A 20,723-nucleotide genomic window follows, 5' to 3' on the forward strand; every position below is an offset into this window, starting at 1 on the left:
AAAAAATCCAGTCAAATCTGGAAAATGAGAAATTTTATAACATATAAAATATACTTTACATATTAAAATATATATTAAATAAATACAAAGTACATATTTATAATATGTAAAATGTATATGTTTATTCTATAAACTAAAAGTGTATTGAATTAATATAATAGTAAAATAGATATAACTGAAGAGAGAATGGTTGAAATGGAAGACAAACTCAAGAAATTAACCAGAACGCTATAGAGAGAAATGGAAAATACAGTGGTTTTTAGAGGATGAAGAAGTAGAAAGGGAAATACAGACACACAGACACATGCATGCATACATACATACATACATACATACATATTTGGAATTTTAGGAGAAAAAAATAAAATGAGAAGAGGCAATATAGGAGAGAAATATAGCTGATACACATCTGGAACTGCTCATCATAGTGATACTAAAGTGCAGCAAGATCTTAAAAGCAGCCTGTGGTGTGGTGTGTGTGGCAGGGGGTGGGAAGGTCAGGGAGATGGATGATCACTCTTTGATTACATGAAATTAAGTAGCATGGAATGTAAATCATTTAAGTAGAACAATCTTCTTAAAGTGTTAAAAAAAAAACTGAGAACTGGTATACTCAGCCATAATTAATTAAATCCTATAACAAATAAAATACAGTTCTATCAAATAAAATCAGAGTTTACTAACAAAATATATTCATTTATAACATTTCTAAAGAACTGATATACTTTAGGAAGAATGAAGGTGATTCCATAAAGTATGAAATGCAAAAAGGAATGATGAACAACAACAAAATGATAAATATGAGTAAATATAAATACAACTTGACTGTATGAAAAAGAGGAAAGTAGTTTAATTTTGAATGCTTTACTTGATAAATTATTAGAGAAATATGAGATTGTCATTAGAAGTAAAATATATCCACTTTGAAATATTCTAACTTTATGTATACGTGTTAAAATTTAAGGATAATTGTCAAAAGAAATATACATTTTCAAAACAGTAGAGAGAAAACTGTATTTAAAATACATTTAATATTCTAAAAGAAAGGAGGAAATAATAAATTAAAAATATATATATTATGCTTATTTAAACACATATATTGTGCATATATTAAAAAGGAGAATCAACTTCAGGCAAAGGAAGGAAAAATCTCCCAAAGATCTATAATTAACGTAAATATAACTAGTTTACTTCAGTTAAAAGTCAGAAATGCTAATACTGAATAACATGAAGGAAAATCCAGAAATATTTTTAAGAGCTACATCTAAACATTAAAGATTGAAAGTGTATACAACTATATTAATATTAGACAAGGTGAATTTAAAACAGAAAGTATGACTCATGATAAAGGTCACTACACAATATAAGAGACTCAGTTTACCAAGATAAACCTGGATATGGCCCAGATGTTCAAGCTGGGTTTAGAAAGGGCAAAGGAACCAGAGATCAAATTGCCAACATTTGCTGGGTCATCAAAAAATCAAGAGAGTTCCAGAAAAACATCTACTTCTGTTTTATTGACTTGGTCAAATCATCTGACTGTGTGAATCACAACAAACTGGAAAATTCTTATAGAGTTGAGAATACCAGACTACCTTCCCTGCCTCCTGAGAAATCTGTATGCAGGTAAAGAAGCAACTACAATTACAGACAACTAGCCGATTTGGTCACATGGACCACAGTCTTGTCTAACTCAATGAAACTAAGCCATGTCGTGTGGGGCCACCCAAGATGGACAGGTCATGGTGGAGAGGTCTGACAGAATGTGGTCCACTGGAGAAGGGAACGGCAAACCACTTCAGTATTCTTGCCTTGAGAATCCCATGAATAGTATGAAAAGGCAAAAAGATACGGCACTGAAAGATGGCCTTTCCAGATCGCTAGGTGCCCAATTTGCTACTGGAGATCAGTGGAGAAATAACTCCAGAAAGAATGAAGGGATGTGGCCAAAGCAAAAACAACATCCAGTTGTGAATGTGAATGGTGACAGAAGCAAGGTCCGATGATGTAAAGTACAATATTGCATAGGAACCTGGAATGTTAGGTCCATGAATCAAGGCAAATTAGAAGGGGTCAAACAGGAGATGGCAAGCGTGAACATTGACATTCTAGGAATCAGCGAAATAAGACGGACTGGAATGGGTGAATTTAACTCAGATGGCCATTATATCTTCTACTGTGGGCAGGAATCCCTTAGAAGAAATGGAGTAGCCATCATAGTCAACAAAAGAGTCCAAAAGGCAGTATTGGATGCAATCTCAAAAATGACAGAATGATCTCTGTTCGTTTCCAAGGCAAACCGTTCAATTTCAAGGTAATCAAAGTCTATGCCCCCATCAGTAATGCTGAAGTAGCTGAAGTTTAACGGTTCTATGAAGATCACCAAGACCTTTTAGAACTAACACCCAAAAAAAGATGTCCTTTTCATTATAGGGGACTGGAATGAAAAAGTAGGAAGTCAAGAAACACCTGGATTAACAGGCACATTTGTCCTTGGAGTACAAAATGAAGCAGGGCAAAGACTAATAGAGAGTTTTGCCAAGAGAATGCACTAGCCATAGCAAACACCCTCTTCCCACAACACAAGAGAAGACTCTACACATGGACATCACCAGATGGTCAACACCGAAATCAGACTGATTATATGCTTTGCAGCCAAAGATGGTGAAGCTCTATAGGGTCAGCAAAAAAAGATAAAGACCATTACAGTATACTAACACATATATATGGACTTTAGAAAGATGGTAACGATAACCCTATATGCAAAACAGAGAAAGAGACTCAGATGTATAGAACAGACTTGTGGACTCTGGGAGAAGGCGAGGGTGGGATGTTTCAAGAGAACAGCATTGAAACATGTATATTATCTAGGGTGAAACAGATAACCTGCCCAGGTTGGGTACATGAGACAAGTGCTCGGGCCTGGTGCACTAGAAGACCCAGAGGGATCGGGTGGAGAGGGAGGTGGGAGGGGGGACTGGGATGGGGAATACATGTAAATCCATGGCTAATTCATTTCAATGTATAACAAAAACTACTGTAATGATGTAAAGTAATTAGCCTCCAACTAATAAAAATTAAAAAAAAAAAAAAAAAAAAACAAGACCGGGAGCTGACTGCGGCTCAGATCATGAACTCCTTATTGCCAAATTGAGACTTAAATTGAAGAAAGTGGAGAAAACAACTAGACCATTCAGATATGACCTAAATCAAATCTCTTATGATGATTGTACAGTGGAAGTGAGAAATAGATTTAAGGGACTAGATCTGATAGACAGAGTGCCTGATGAACTATGGACAGAGGTTCATGACAGTTTACAGGAGATAGGAATCAAGACCATCCCCAAGAAAAAGAAATGCAAAAAAGCAAAATGCCTGTCTGAGGAGGCCTTACAAATAGCTGTGAAGAGAAGAGAAGCAAAAAGCAAAGGAGAAAAGCAAAGATATACTAATTTGAATGCAGAGTCCCAAAGAATAGCAAGGAGAGATAAGAAAGCCTTTCTTAGTGATTAATGCTAAGAAATAGAGGAAAACAATAGAATAGGAAAAACCAGAGATATCTTCAAGAAAATTAGAAATACCAAGGGAACATTTCATGCAAAGATGGACTCAATAAAGGACAGAAATGGTATGGACCTAACAGAAGCAGAAGATACTAGGAAGAAGTGGCAAAAGAGAAGAACAGAAGAACTTTACAAAAGAGATCTTCATGACCCAGATAATCACGATGGTGTGATCACTTACCTAGAGCCAGACATCCTGGAATGTGAAGTCAGGTGGGCTTTAGGAAGCATCACTACGAACAAAGCTAGTGGATGTGATGGAATTCCAGTTGAGCTATTTCAAATCCTGAAAGATGATGCTGTGAAAATGCTGCACTCAATATGTCAGCAAATTTGGAGAACTCAGCAGTGGCCACAGGACTGGAAAAGATCAGTTCTCATCCCAATCCCAAAGAGGCAGTGCCAAAGAATGCTCAAACTACCACACAATTGCCCTCATCTCACATGCTAGTAAAGTAATGCTCAAAATTCTCCAAGCCAGGCTTTAGCAATATGTGAACCATGAACTTCCAGATGTTCAAGCTGGTTTTAGAAAAGGCAGAGGAACCAGAGATACAATTGCCAACATCCACTAGATCATCAAAAAAGCAAGAGAATCCCAGAAAACATCTATTTCTGTTTTATTGACTATGCCAAAGCCTTTGACTATGTGCATCACAATAAACTGTGGAAAATTCTGAAAGAGATGGGAATACCAGACCACCTGACCTGCCTCTTGAGAAACCTGTATGCAGGTCAGGAAGCAACAATTAGAACTGGACATGGAACAACAGATTGGTTCCAAATAGGAAAAGGAGTATGTCAAGGCTGTATATTGTCACCCTGCTTATTTAACTTATATGCAGAGTACATCATAAGAAATGCATTCAGAAAACTAAGATCATGGCATCCAGTCCCATCACTTCATGGCAGATAGATGGGGAAACAGTGAAAACAGTGTCAGACTTTATTTTTCTGGGCTCCAAAATCACTGCAGATGGTGATTGTAGCCATGAAATTAAAAGATGCTTACTCCTTGGAAGGAAAGTTATGACAAACCTAGACAGCTTATTAAAAAGCAGAGACATTACTTTGTCAACAAAGGTCCGCCTAGTCAAGGCTATGGTTTTACCATTAGGCATGGATGGATGTGAGAGTTTGACTATAAAGAACACTGAGCACAGAAGAATTGATGCTTTTGAACTGTGGTGTTGGAGAAGACTCTTGAGAGCTCCTTGTACTTCCAGGAGATCCAACCAGTCCATCCTAAGGGAAATCAGTCCTGGGTGTTCACTGGAAGGACTGATGTTGAAGTTAAAACTCCAATACTTTGGCCACCTGGTGCAAAGAGCTTACTCATTGGAAAAGACCCTGATGCTACGAAAAATTGAAGGCGGGAGGAGAAGGGGATGACAGAGGTCAGATGGTTGGATGTCATCACTGACTCAATGAAGATGTGTTTGAGTAAGTTCCAGGAGTTGGTGATGGAAATGGAAGCTTGGCGTGCTGCTGCCTCTGAGGTTGCAATGAGTCAGACACGACTGTGCGACTGAACTGAAATTAATCAATGTTATAAAACAGATTAACAAATGGAATAAAAACCATATGAAGATCTAAATAGATGAATAAAAAGCTTCTGGCAAAATTCAACATGCATTTATGATAAAAACTTTCCATAAAGTGGGCATGGAAGGAACCTACCTCAAGAAATAAAGGCCATATAAGACAAATGCACAGCAAACCTCATTCTCAGTGGTGAAAAATTGAAAGCATTTCCTCTGAGATCAAGAATGAGACAAGGATGTATACTTTTTTCACTTTTATTCACAGAGGTATGGAAGACTTAGCCACAGCAATCAGAAAGATAAAAGGGTTCCAAAAAAATTGGAAAAGAAGTAAAACTATCACTGTTTGCAGATGACATGATGCTGTATAAAGAAAACTATCTGCTACCAGAAAACTAGTAGTTGATCCCTAGTAGGCTCAATGAATTTGGAAAAGTTGCAGGATACAAAACTAATGCACAGAAATAACTTGCATTCCTATACACTAACAACTAGGGAAGAACAGTATGGAGGTTTCTTAAAAATTAAAAACAGATTTACCATTTGATCAAGCAACCCCACTCCTGGGCATATATCCAGAGAAAACCATTATTCAAAAAGATACATGCACCCCCAATGTTCACTGCAGCTCTATTTACAATAGCCAGGAAATGGAAGCAACCTAAATGTTCATCAAATGATCAATGGATAAAGAAGATGTGGTTAATATATACAATTGAACATTACTCAGTAATGCAAAGATACAAAATAAACAAAATAATTGCTTTTGCAGCAACATGGATGGACCTAGAGATTGTCATACTAAGTCAAGTCAGACCTAGAGAGACACATTTCATATATTGCTTATATATGGAATCTAAAAAAAACAGTACAAATGAACATTGTGAAAAACATAAATAGAGTGACAAATTTAGAAAACACATGGTTACCAGTGGTAAAAGGTAGGGAAGGGATAACTTGGGAGACTAACATATACACACTACTGTATATAAAATAGATAATGAATAAGGAACTACTGCATAGCACAAAGAACTCAAAACTCTGTGATGTGCAAAGGCCTATATGGGAAAAGAATCCAACTAAGAGTGGAAATATATATTTGTATAACTGATTCACTTTGCTGTATACTAGAAAGTAATAATAAATCAACTATATTCAATAAAAATTTAACCAGCACTGCTGGTTCTGGGTTGCTCTAGGTTCTGAAAGTAAGAGAGAGCTACAAACTATACCTGAAGTGAGGTATGGGAGTGAGAGACCTTCCCTTATCAGAAGGCTGTTTATGATCCTATTCATCCTGTCCCCTTAATGCAGAAATAATTGTGGTTTCCTTTACTTGCTTCCTGCTAATATATAGGCCTAACTATATTTGCTTTTCATGGAAAATATATGGGGGAAATGTGGAAATAGTGTCAGATTTAATTTTCTTGGACTCCAAAATCAATGCAGACAGTGACTGCAGCCATGAAATTAAAAAGACACTTCCTCATCGGAAGAATAGGTATGGTAAACCTAGACAGTGTATTAAAAAGCAGGGACATCACTTGGCCGACAAAGGTCCATATAGTCAAAGTTACAGTTTTTCTGATAGTCATATATGGATGTAAGAGTTGGACCATAAAGAAGGCTGAGTGCTGAAAAACTGATGCTTTTGAACTGTGGGGCTGAAGAAGTATCTCGAAAGTCCCTTGGATAGCAAAGAGATCAAACTAGTTAATCCTAAGGAAATCAACCCTGAATATTCACTGGAAGGACTGATGCTGAAGCTGAAGACCCAATACTTTGGCCACCTGATGTGAAGAGATGATTCATTGGAAAAGACCCTGATGCTGGGAAAGATTGAGGGCAAGAGGAGAAAGGGGCGATAGAGGATGTGATGGTTGGATGGCATCACCAACTCAAACTCAGGGAGATAGTGAAGGACAGAGAAGCCTGGTGTGCTGCAGTTCATGGGTCAGAGCAGAGTTGGACATGACTTAGCAACTGAACAAAAACAGCTGAAAACATAAAGTATGAAGCAGAAGAGAAAATTTTAAAACTCAGCAAGAACTCAGCAATAATTGGGCTAAGAACTACATATGACATTCTCAAAAGCAAAACTGATGAAAGACTCAAGCTATGCCTATTGACTGCACATTACCTACGACTGATTTCAAGTTTAATTGGCAGAGCTGAATAGTTCCAAGAGAAACTTTATGACTGCCAACACATGAATTAAAACATTACATTTCTCAGAGAATGTTTTTTGATATATCTGTGAAACATTTAAAAACAATGATGTGGGCTTCCCTGGTGGCTCAATGGTAAAGAATACAGCCACCAATGCAGGAGACATGGGTTTGATCCCTGCTCAGATTCCACATGTCATGGAGCAACTAAGCCCATGTGTCATGACTGTTAAGTATGTGCTCTAGAGCCCAGGAACTACTGAGCCCTGGAGCTACCAAAGCCTGTGTACCCTAGAGCCCAATCTCTGCAACAAGAGAAGCCACTGCAATGAGAAGCCTGCGCACTGTGACCAGAGAGTATCACCTAGTTGCACAGCTAGAGGAAAGCCCATGCAACAATGAAGAGCCAGCACAGCCAAAAATGAAAAATAAATAAAAGGATTAAAAAATATTGATGCATATTTGGACATGAAGAAAACTGAACTTCATTAAGAGAGTTTCAAGGGCTATATTTTTCTGATATTAATTTAAGGAAAATAAAAATAATAAATACCCAAATTATTTACTAGAAATTTAAAAATATACACAGATAGATGCTTTATTGAAAAACAATGTGAGGGAAAGTAAAATATATATATAAATCAATAAAAAGCAGAACAATTTACAGCACAATGTATAGTATTGAGCTGTACAAAAAGAAAATGTCTATCATAGAGGCTATTATTATAATGGAATTAAAAAACAAAATCCCACAATCTTGTAAGACATAGTTAAAAACTTGGTTAAGAATGTTCTTTCAGTTCAGTTCAGTTGCTCAGTCATGTTGGACTCTGTGACCCCATGAATCGTAGCACACCAGGCCTCCCTGTCCATCACCAACTCCAGGAGTTCATGCAATGTGCATTGAGCTGGTGATGCCATCAAGCCATCTCATCCTCTGTCATCCCCTTCTCCTCCTGCCCCCAATTCCTCCCAGCATCAGGGTCTTTTCCAATGAGTCAACTCTTCGCATGAGGTGGCCAAAGTATTGGAGTTTCAGCTTCAACATCAGTCCTTCCAATGAACAGCCAGGACTGATCTCCTTTAGGATGGACTGGTTGGATTTCCTTGCAGTCCAAGGGACTCTCAAGAGTCTTCTCCAACAACACAGTTCAAAAGCATCAATTCTTTGGCACTCAGCTTTCTTCACAGTCCAACTCTCACATCCATACATGACCACTGGAAAAACCTTAGCCTTGACTAGACAGACTTTTGTTGGCAATCTCTGCTTTTTAATCTGTGGAAAAATTAATGTTTGACTTCTTTAGCCTATTAAATTTTCCTTATTTCTTTTTATTGAAGTGTGATTTATAATATTTCATTAGTTTCAGGTATACAGTAAAGTGATTCAGCTATATGTATTTCTTCAGATTATATTCCATTCTATATTACAAACAGTGAATAAAATTCCCTGTGCTATACAGGAAATCCTTGTTGCTTATTTTATGTATAATGGTTTGTATCTGTTAATCTCATACTTTTAATTTGTCCCTTCTCCCTCCCTCTCCCCTTTGAAAACCATAAATATATCTTCTGCATCTGTGACACTGTTGCTGTTTTTTACATAGAACTGCTTTTGCTGGATCCCATAGATTTTGTATGGTTTTGATTTCACTTTTGTCTCAAAGTATTTTCTGCATTCTTCTTTGATTTCATCATTGGTCCACCGGTTTTTTAGTATGATGCTGTTTAGTTTCCATTAGTAATCATTCTTTTCCCATTTTTCTTTCTGTGGTTGATGTCTGGTTTCATGTCATTGTGGTCAGAAAATATGCTTGAAATAATATCTGTTCTCTCAAATTTGTTGAATATTGTTTGGTTACCTTAGTGTGTGGTCTATGCTACGGAGTGTTCCATACATGATTGGAAAGAATGTATATTCACTATTTTTTTGAATGTAGTAACCTGTAGATGTGAATTAAGTCAAACCTATCGTGTCATGTCTGTTGCCTTATTTGATATTCTAAGAAGAAAAAAAATATGTGAATTAAATAATCTAGTTTTAAAATATCAAGGAACTAATTACAGAACAACCTAAGCACAACAGGTGAAACAATAAATATCAGTGTTGAGACACAGCCTCAAAAGAAAATAGGAAAGATTATAAAAATAAATACTCTTTCTTAAAAATTAACAAAATAGACAAACATATAGCTAGACTTAACAGAAAAAAAAAGGAGAAATGACTCAAAATCATAAATGAAAATGGAAATATTAAAATTAATACCACATAAAGTCAAAGGATAATAAACTATCATGAATAATTATATACCAACAAATTAAGGGGAAAACAGGATAAATTCTTACACACATCCAACTTGCCAAGGTGGAATTATTAAAAAAAAAAAAAAAAAAAAACCACACAGAAAATCTGAGAGATCAATTACTAACAAGGACATTGAATCTGTAATCAAAAAACCTTCCAGCAAAGAAAAGTCCAGGACCAGATAGTTTCACTGGTGAACTGACCAAACATCTAAAGACGAATTAATATTTGTTGTTTAGTTGCTGAGTCGTGTCTGACTGTTCATGGTCAATGGAATGCACCACACCAGGATTTCCTGTCCTTGACCATCTCCCAGAGCTTATTAAAACTCATGCTCATGTTCATTGAGTTGGTGATGCCATCCAATCATTCCGTTCTCTGTCGTCCCCTCTTCCTCCTGCCTTCAGTCTTTACTAGCATCAAGGTCTTTTCTAATGAGTCAGCTCTTTGAATCAGGTGGCCCAGAGCTTCACCTTCAGCATTAGTCCTTCCAATGAACACCCAGGACTGATCTCCTTTAGGATGGACTGGTTGGATCTCTTTGCAGTCCAAGGGACTCTCAAGAGTCTTCTCCAACACCACAGTTCAAAAGCATCAATTCTTCAGCACTCAGCCTTCTTTATGGTCCAACTCTCACATCCATACATAGCTACAGGAAAAACCATAGCTTTGACTATAAGAATTAATACTAATCCTTATCAAACTCTTTTGGAAAAAACCAGAAGCTTGAGAATCACTTATAAATTCATTATAAAAGGCCAGCATTACTGAGGTATGAATGGCAGACAAGAATACACAAGAAAAAGAGAACTGTAGGCCAATAGCCTGATGAAAGTGAAAGTTACTCAGTCGTGTCTGACTCTTTATGACCCTTTGGACTATAGCCTGCCAAGCTCCTCTATCCATGGACTTCTCCAGGCAAGAATACAGGAGTGGGTAGCCATTCCCTTCTCTACGGGATCTTCCTGATTCAGGGATTGAACCAAACCTGGGTCTCCTGAATTGCAGGCAGATTCTTTACCAACTGAGTTACAGGGAAGACCATCTCTGATGAACATGGATGCAAGAATTCAAAACAAAGCATTAGCAACTGATTAAATAGCACGTTAAAAGGAACATATTCCAGGATCAAATGTGATTTGTCCCTGTGATGCAAGAATGGTTCAACATAAGCAAGTGGTTACCTGTGATACACCAGATTAATGAAATGAAAATTAAGAACTATATGATCATCTCTGGATGCATGAAAAGCATTTGATAGAAATTCACATCATTTCATGATACAAATTCTCAAAAAACTGAGCACACAAGGAATGTTCCTCAACATAATAAAAATAGCACATGACAAGTCCACAGCCAACATCATATTCAATAGTGAAAATCTGAAAGCTTTCCCTCTAAGTTAGGAACAAAACAAGAGTGTGCAAACTGGGCACTTTTATTCACATAGTACTGGAAGTCCACTAGTCAAGAAAAAGAAAATATGGCTAAATCAGAAAGGAAAAAAAAGAAGTAATACAATCTCTATTTTCAGATGACCTAATATTATATAGAGAAAATCCTAAAGAATGGACCAAAAAACTGTTGGATATAATAATAATCAAATTTGGTAAAGATATAACATACAAAATCAGTATATAAAAATCAGTTATGTGTCTGTATACTAACAAATATCAGAAAAAGAACCCAGGAAAATAATTTGTCATGAAATGATGGGACTGGATGCCATGGTCTTCGTTTTTTGAATGTTGAGATTTAAGCCAGGTTTTCCATTCTCCTCTTTCACTTTTAGCAAGAGGCTCTTTTGTTCCTCTTCACTTTCTGCCATAAGGGTGGTGTCATCTGCTTATCTGAGGTTATTGATAGCTCTCTTAGCAATCTTCATTCCAGCTTGTGCTTCATCCAGCATGGTATTTCACATGATGTATTCTGCATATAAGTTAAATAAGAAAGGTGACAATATAGACTTGACTTACTCCTTTCCTGATTTGGAACCAGTCTGCTGTTCCACGTCCAGTTCTAACTGTTGCTTCCTGACAGACATAAAACTTTTTCAGAGGCAGGTAAGATGGTCTGGTATTCTCATCTCTTTAAGAATTTTCTACAGTTGACTGTGATCCACACAGTCATAGGCTTTAGCATAGTCAATGAAGAAGCAACAGATGTTCTTCTGGAACTCTCTTGCTTTTTCTATGATCCAACGGATGTTGGTAATTTGATTTCGGGTTCCTCTGCCTTTTCTAAATCCAGCTTGAACATCTGGAAGTTCTTGGTTCATAAACATTTGAAGCCTAGCTTTGAGAATTTTGAGCATTAATTTGCTAGCATATGAGTGCAATTGTACAGCAGTTTGAACACTCTTTGACACTGCTTTTCTTTGGGATTGGAATGAAAACTGAACTTTTCCAGCCCTGCGGCTACTGCTGAGTTTTCCAAATTTGCTGGCATATTGAATGCAGCACATTCACAGCATCACCTTTTAGCACTTGAAACAGATCAGCTGGAATTTTATCACCTCCATTAGCTTTATTCATAGTGATGCTTCCTAAGGCCCACTTGACTTCGCATTCCAGGATATCTGGCTCTAGATGAGTGATCACATCATCGTGGTTATCTAGGTCATGAAGATATTTTCGGTATAGTTTTTCTGTGTATTCTTGCCACCTTTTAATATCTTCTCCTTCTGTTAGGTCCATACAGTTTCTGACCTTTATTGCACCCATCTTTGGATGAAATGTTCCCTTGGTTTCTCTAATTTTCTTGAAGAGATCTCTAGTCTTTCCCATTCTATTGTTTTCCTCTATTTCTTTGCACTGATCACTAAGGAAGGTTTTCTTAGCTATCCTTGCTATTTGAATCTCTGCATTCAGATGGATAGATCTTTTCTATTCTCCTTTGCCTTTCACTTCTCTTTTCTCAGCTACTTGTAAGGCCTCCTCAGACAGCCATTTTGCCCTTCTTTTTTGGGGGGGATAGTTTTGATCACTGCCTCCTATACAACGTCATGAACCACCATTCATAGTTCTTCAGGCACTCTGTCTATCAGATCTAATCTTTTGAATCTATTTCTCACTTGCACTGTACAGTCATAAGGGATTTGATTTAGGTCATACCTGAACAGTATAGTGGTTTTCCCTACTTCCTTCAATTTAACTCTGAATTTGATGATAAGGAGTTCATGATCTGAGCCACAGTAAGCTCCCCGCCTTGTTTTTTGCTAACTGTATAGAACTTTTCCATCTTTGGCTGCAAAGAATATAATCAATCTGATTTTTCTGTTGACCATCTGGTAATGTCCATGTGTACAGCCGTCTCTTGTGTTGTTGGAAGGTGTTTGCTATGACCAGTGCATTCTGTTAGCAAAACTCTTGGTAGCCTTTGCCCTACTTCATTTTATACACCAAGACCAAACTTGCCTGTTAATTCAAGTATCTCTTGACGTCCAACTTTTGCATTCCAGTACCCTATGATGAAAAGGACATCTTTTTATGGTTTTAGTTCCAGAAGGTCTTGTAAGTCATCATAGAATCATTCAACTTCAGCTTCTTCAGTATTACAGGTTGGGGTACAGACTTGGATTACTGTGATATTGAATCATTTGCCTTGGCAGTTAAGAGATCATTCTGTCATTTTTGAGATTGCATCCATGCACTGCCTTTCGGACTCTTTTGTTGATTATCATGGCTATTCCATTTCTTCTAAGGAATTCCTGCCCACAGTAGTAGATATAATGGTCATCTGAGTTAAATTCACCCATTCCAGTCCATTTTAGTTTGCTCATGCCTAAAATGTCAACGTTCACTCTCTATCTCCTGATTGACCACTTCTAACTTGCTTTGATTCTTGGACCTAACATCCCAGGTTCCTATGCAGAATTGCTCTTTACAGCATCGGATCTTGCTTCTATCACCAGTCACATCCAAAACTTTCTGTTGTTTTTGCTTTGGCGCCATCTCTTCATTCTTTCTGGAGTTGTTTCTCTACTGATCTCCAGTAACATATTGGGTACCTACCAACCTGGGGAGTTCATCTTTCAGTGTCCTATCTTTTTGCCTTTTCATATTGTTCATGGGGTTCTCAAGGCAAGAATACTGAAGTGGTTTGCCATTCCCTTCTCCAGTGGACCATGTTTTGTCAGAACTCTTAACCGTGATCTGTCCATCTTGAGTGGCCTGACAAGGCATGGCTCATAGTTTCACTGAGTTAGACAAGGCTGTGATCCATGCGATTAGATTTGTTAGTTTTTTGTAATTGTGGTTTTCAGAGTGTCTGCCCTCTGATGGAGAAGGATAAGAGGCTTATGGAAGCTCCTGATGGGATAGATTGACTGAGGGGGAAACTGGATCTTCCTCTGATGGGTGGGGCTATGCTCAATAAACCTTTAATCCAATTTTCTATTGATGGGTGAGCTGTGTTCCCACCCTGCTATTTACCTGGGGCCAAACTACAGTGGAGACTTCTCTGGTGGCTCAGAAGAGTAAAGCAGTAAAGCCTACAATGTGGGAGACCCAGGTTCAATCCCTGGGTTGGGAAGATCTCCTAGAGAAGGAAATGGCAACCCACTCCAGTATTCTTGCCTGGAAAATCCCATGGAGGAAGAGCCTGGTAGGCTATAGTCCATGGGGTCGCAAAGAGTCAGACACAACTGAGTGACTTTTCACCATTTCACAAACTATAGTGGAGGTAATGAAGATAATGGTGACCTCCCTCAAAAGATCTCATGCATGTACTGGTACACTCCATACCCACATCTCTGCTGGAGACTCCCGGATACCCACAGGCAAGTCCTGGTGCACAGGAGGTTCTGTTTGTGCCATCCAAGAGTCTATTTCCCAGTCTGGTGTAAGTTCTGGCAGCTCTTTGGTGGGTTTAATGGCGACCTCTTCCAAGAGGGCTTATGCCATACCCAAGTCTGCTGCACCCAGAGCCCCTGTCCCCATGGCAGACCACTGCATGTATATATATATGAGATATACTATGGATAATTTTATGCTAATACATTTGGAAACTTAAGTTTATCAATTTCTAGAAAAAGATAACTTACCACCAGGACAAATAGCTAAATGATCCTATATTTAAAATCTTTAAATTGTAGAAGTAGCTATTGAACAACCATTGACAGGAATATGCTGGAACCTACCAAAAAATGATACCCCACATCCAAAGACAAAGAAGAGATGTCAGTGAGACAGCATGAGGGGCACAGTCATGAAGAAATCAAATCCATACCCACCAGGAAGGTGGGCCATAAATTAGGAACAATAATACCAAAGAAGTTCTCCCAATGTTGCAAAGGCTCTGAACCCCACATCAAGCATTCAAGCCTGGGGGTCCCAAGGTGACTAGGACTCCCCAGGAAACCTGACCTTGAAACCCAGAGGGATTTGATTATAAGACTTCCTCAGGATTGGAGGAAACACAGACTCCTGTCTTGGAGGGTACAAAGAAAACCTTGTGATACCAAGACTCAGAAGAAAGGAGCAGTGACCCCACAGAGTTCAGTTCAGTCACTCAGTCATATCCGACTCTTTGCAACCCCGTGAATCACAGAACACCAGGCTTCCCTGTCCATCACAAACTCCCGGAGTCTGCTCAAACTCATGCCCATCGAGTCGGTGATGCCATCCAGCCATCTGACCCTCTGTCATCCCCTTCTCCTCCTGTCCCCAATCCCTCCCAGCATCAGGGTCTTTTCCAACGAGTCAACTCTTCACATGAGGTGGCCAAAGTACTGGAGTTTCAGCTTCAGCATCAGTCCTTCCAATGAACACCCAGGACTGATCTCCTTTAGGATGGACTGGTTGGATCTCCTTGCAGTCCAAGGGACTCTCAAGAGTCTTCTCCAACAACACAGTTCAAAAGCATCAATTTTTCATCACAGCTTCTTTCACAGTCCAACTCTCACATCCATACATGACCACTGGAAAAACCATAGCCTTGACTAGATGGACCTTTGTTGGCAAAGTAATGTCTCTGCTTTTTAATATGCTATCTAGGTTGGTCATAACTTTCCTTCCAAGGAGTAAACGTCTTTTGATTTCATGGCTGCAGTCACCATCTGCAGTGATTTTGGAGCCCCCCAAAATAAAGTCTGATACTGTTTCCACTGTTTCCCCATCTATTTCCCATGAGGTGATGGGACCAGATGCCATGATCTTAGTTTTCTGAATGTTGAGCTTTAAGCCAACTTTTTCACTCTCCTCTTTCACTTTCATCAAGAGGCTTTTTAGTTCGTCTTCACTTTCTGCCATAAGGGTGGTGTCATCTGCATATCTGAGGTTATTTATATTTCTCCTGGAAATCTTCATTCCAGCTTGTGCTTCTTCCAGCCCAGCATTTCTCATGATGTACTCTGCACATAAGTTAAATAAGCAGGGTGAAAATATGCAGCCTTGACACACTCCTTTTCCTATTTGGAACCAGTCTGTTGTTCCACGTCCAATTCTAACTGTTTCTTCCTGACCTGCATACAGGTTTCCCAAGAGGCAAGTCAGGTGGTTTGGTATTCCCATCTCTTTCAGAATATTCCACAGTTTATTGTGATCCACACAGTCGAAGGCTTTGGCATAATCAATAAAGCAGAAATAGATGTTTTTCTGGAACTCTCTTGCTTTTTCGATGATCCAGCAGATATTGGCAATTTGATCTCTGGTTCCTCTGCCATTTCTAAACCCAGCTTGAACATCTGGAAGTTCTCGGTTCACATATTGCTTAAGCCTGGTTTGGAGAATTTTGAGCATTACCTTACTAGCGTGTGAGATGAGTGCACTTGTGAGGTAGTTTGAGCATCAGACTGAACCAAAACTACCTGCTGGTGTTGGAGGGTCTCCTGTGGAGGTGTGGTTCAGCAGGGGCTCACCACAGAAATGGAGGCACCAGTCTGGAAAGGTCTCCTGTGGTGTAAACCCTTTTGGAGTTCTCCATTGAAAAGAAAGTGAAGTTGCTCAGTCATGTCAGATACTTTGCGACCCCATGCACTATAGCCTACCAGACTTCTCCATCCATGGAATTTTCCAGGCAAGAATACCAAAGTGGGTTTCCATTTCATTCTCCAGGGGATCTTCCTGACTCAGGGATTGAACCCAGGTCATTACAGGCTCTGAGCCACCATAAAGCCTTGGGTTGCCTCAAGCCAAAAAACCAGGGAGGGAGCACAACCCCACCCATCAGCAGATAATTGGATTAAAGTTTTACTGAGCAAGGCCCTGCCCACCAGAGCAAGACCCAGTTTTTCCCATCACCAGTCTCTCCCATCAGGAAGCTTCTTACACAAACTTCTTAACCTCCTCCCTTAGACAGTAGACAGAACAACCACATCCCCACAGTGACTACAGAAAAAAACCACATTACAGAAAGGTAATCAGTGTGAAAAAGCAGAAAGTTATGTCCCAGATGAAGGGACAAAATAAAACCCAAGAAAAACAACTAAATGAAATGGATATAGGCAACCTTCCAGAAAAAAAATTCAGAATAATGATAATAAAGATGATTTAGAATCTCAGAAAGAGAATGGAGGCAAATATTGTGAAGATGCAAGAAATGTTTATCAAAGACCTAGAAGAACTATAGAACAAACAGATGAATAATACACTAGAAAGAATTAGTAGCAGAATAGCAACTGAGGCAGAAGAACAGATAAATGCCCTAGAGCACAGAATGGTGGAAATCACTGCCACAGAATGCAATATAGAGAAAAAGAATGAAAAGAAATGAAAACAGCCTAAGAGACCTCTGGGACATTAAGTGCACCAACAGTTGCATTATAGGGGCCCCTGAAGGAGAAGAGAAAGAGAAAGGACCTGAGAAAATACTTGAAGAGGTAATAGCTGAAAACTTCCCTAACATGGGAAAGGATATAGTCAACCAAGTCCAGGAAGCAGAGTCCCAGGAAGGATAAATAAAAGGAGGAACACACTGAGACACACAGTATTCAAACTGACAAGAATTAAAGACAAAGATAAAATATTAAAAGCAATAAGGGAAAAACAACAAATAACATACAAGGGAACTCCCATCAGGCTATCAGCTGATTTCTCAACAGAAACTCTACAGGCCAGAATGGAATATCATGATATATTTAAAGTGATTAAAGGGAAGAACCTACAATCAAGAATACTCTACTGGGCAAGATTCTCTTTCAGATCTGATGGAGGAATCAAAAGTTTTCTAGACAAGCAAATATTAAGATAATTCAGCACCACCAAACCAGCCTTACAACAAATGCTAAAGGAATTTCTCTAGACAGGAAACAAGGAAAAGACTTATCTACAGAAAATAAACCTAAAACAATTAAGGAAATGATAATAGGATCATACACATCCATATGCTGTTCTTAGTAGTTCAGTAATGTCTGACTTTTTGTGACCCCATGGACTATAGTCCACCAGGCTCTTCTGTCCATGGGGATTTTCTAGGTAAGGATACTGGAGCTGATTGCCATGCCCTCCTCCAGGGATCTTCCCAACCCAGGGATCAAACACAAGTTTCCCACATTATAGGCAGATTCTTTACTGTCTGAGCCACCAGAGAAACCCAAGAATACTGGAGTGGGTAGCCTATCTCTTCTTCAGGGGATCTTCCCTATCCAGGAACCGAGCTGGGATCTTCTGCATTGCATGCAGATTCTTTACCAGCTGAGCTACCAGGAAAGCCCATATATATCCATAATTACCTTAAATGTAAATGGATTAAGTACACCAATCAAAAGACATAGACTGGCTAAGGAGATGAAAACATGTGCATGTATGCACTTCCACTTACCACATCACTCTGCTTGATCCCCCCAAATTATATGTAATTATTTTATATTGTTAGGTTAATGATGTTCCCATTATGGCTTGTGATTGTACTTATCTTTTATTTTTTGTCTGGCTATTGATTGTGAAAATTGATCATCTTTCACTATAGCAATTATGTAACTATTACTCAATACAACTGTATCATGACTGGTTAACAGAAAAATAACAGAATTCTGTGTCACCAAAACTACCATTTAATAGAAAAACCTGTAATAACTTTTTAAAATCCAGACGCTAATCAGAGCTATCTTGGAATTTTTCGAAAAATACAAATGTCCAGGTATGGCTTTCCCTTTTACCAGGGCTCCAGATATGTTTCTATTGAGCAGGCATGTTTAAAAATAACTGGACTATATGAAGATCTTTTACTTTTATCCAGTTTGTTTCACTTCATTTCATATTCAGTGCTCCCATTTTATTTAGTTTATGATTTCACTTAGGAATAAACTCACGCACAGAATCAATCTATCTCATGTTTCACACATTTATGTGTCATCTATGTATATCATAAAACAATATTCAAGGCAACTTCTTGACAGAAAAGTACTCAATATTTAGAGAAAGAACAGTTATTAAAAAGTATCAATTTTCTCAAAATAGAAAATTCCTTCTCATCCTTTATGTCTTAATTATGACCTATTCTGTAAAGGCTTCTCTGAGGACCCTGGGTAAACCTAGGCATTGTCTTCTTTATATTTCCTCTGCTATGTATGCACACCTATTTTGTTTATTGTACTTACCTTATTGGGTGTGGCTATTGGCATGTCTATCTCCTTACTACACTATAACTGAACTATGTGTTTTCTTTTTTCAGTCTTTAGTGCCACTTGGCATGAATCAGGAGCTCAATAAATGTTAGTTGAAAAATGAATTAACAGACTGCACGATTTACTCAACAGCTGTTGATATTTACCTGATTTGCAAAATAGGTTTGCTCTCTTTGATCTTCCATTCCAGTCAACATGTATCTCCTTCTACATAATACAAACAACAAAACAAATATCTTCAAATACATTTTTCCAAGATCTGATCAACAGTTATTTATATATTTAAAACACAAAGATTTATGATTTTTGAGAACTTCTCTTAAATTTTTTAAAGTAATTTTTAAAGAAATGCACATATTTTGATGGTTATATTACATCTATTATTTACAGACTTAAACAAGTTTATAGTTATAGGAGGGCCACAAGACTATGCACATGTGGTAATTTGCTGAGACTCATGGGACTCAGAATATAGTTGTACTCACATCTAATATTTATTATATTAATAATAAAAGGATACTCTATAGGATAAGTAAGGGAGAAAGACAGGAGGAGTCTGGGAAAATACAAGCACAGTTGCTTTCTCCCTCCTGTGAAAGGACACATTTGAACATGCTCTTTTCTCCAGTAATAAAAGTACATGTGTGTAATGTTTTGCCTCAGAAATCCATTAGAAACTCAGCACTTAAGGATTTTATTGAAGGTTCATCATGAAGACATCCTCTGCCTAATGCATATCTGAAATTCTAGCCTCCCAAAAGGAAATCAGATGTTCAACAAAAATCACATTTTCTGCAGAGTCTAGGTAGATGTATGCACCTGTTCAGTTAGGGAATTTTCATATCAGTTAGAGAATGTTAGAAAAGCCAGGTTCCCAAACACTAGCCATAGGCCAGTCTTGCAAGCAAGCCACTACAAAGTCAGCAGTCTCAAGCTTATTCTTTTCTGCACAGTATCATTTACTGTTAAATTAAGTATCTTTGGAGTGCACTGATTAGTAAGGAAGCTAACTCAATGGAATAAATGAACAGGTACATTTTTTTTTTTTTAGACACTTAAAGAATAAACGTTTAAGTAGAGCTGGAAGGCAGAATGCAGATTCTCTGAATATACGAGAGTTTGCGAGCAGTTAATCAGGTGCAATAGACTTTTTCCTTTTTGGGGGCTGCACTGTATAGCTTGCAGGATCTTAAGTTCCAGACCAGGTATGGAACCCAGACCTCCAACAGCAAAATGCCAAGTCCTAACCAATGGAGTGCCAGGGAATTTCCACAATAGGCTTTAAAACTAATTTTTTTAAAAAATTGAAGGATAACTGCTTTACAGAATTTTGTGGTTTTCTGTCATATATCAACAAGAACCCATGTCTCCTCCCTCCTGGGCTTCCCTCCCAGCCCACACTTCAGAGTGTCACAGAGCCCCTGTTTGAGTTTCCTGAGTCATAGAGCAAATTCCCACTGGCTATCTCTTTTACATATGGTATTATAAATTTCTATGTTACTCTCTTCATACATCTCCCCTTCTCCCTCCTCTCATCCCACCATGTCCATAGGTCTAGTCTCTATGTCTATTTCTCTA

At 38.2% G+C, this 20,723-nt stretch overlaps 1 protein-coding gene across 1 annotated transcript in view; it reads right to left on the reverse strand.

Annotated features, from left to right (window-relative positions):
• Nucleotides 1-20,723, reverse strand: part of FSIP2 (fibrous sheath interacting protein 2) — a 127,782-nt gene that overhangs the window by 55,996 nt on the left and 51,063 nt on the right. The window contains exon 13 of the mRNA XM_020886299.2: nucleotides 19,292-19,352. Within this exon, the coding sequence (XP_020741958.2) occupies nucleotides 19,292-19,352 (61 nt within the window). The remainder of the gene's footprint in view (nucleotides 1-19,291; nucleotides 19,353-20,723) is intronic.

This window comes from Odocoileus virginianus, chromosome 13, assembly GCF_023699985.2.
Source record: "Odocoileus virginianus isolate 20LAN1187 ecotype Illinois chromosome 13, Ovbor_1.2, whole genome shotgun sequence".
In the NCBI taxonomy this organism is placed as follows: domain Eukaryota; kingdom Metazoa; phylum Chordata; class Mammalia; order Artiodactyla; family Cervidae; genus Odocoileus; species Odocoileus virginianus.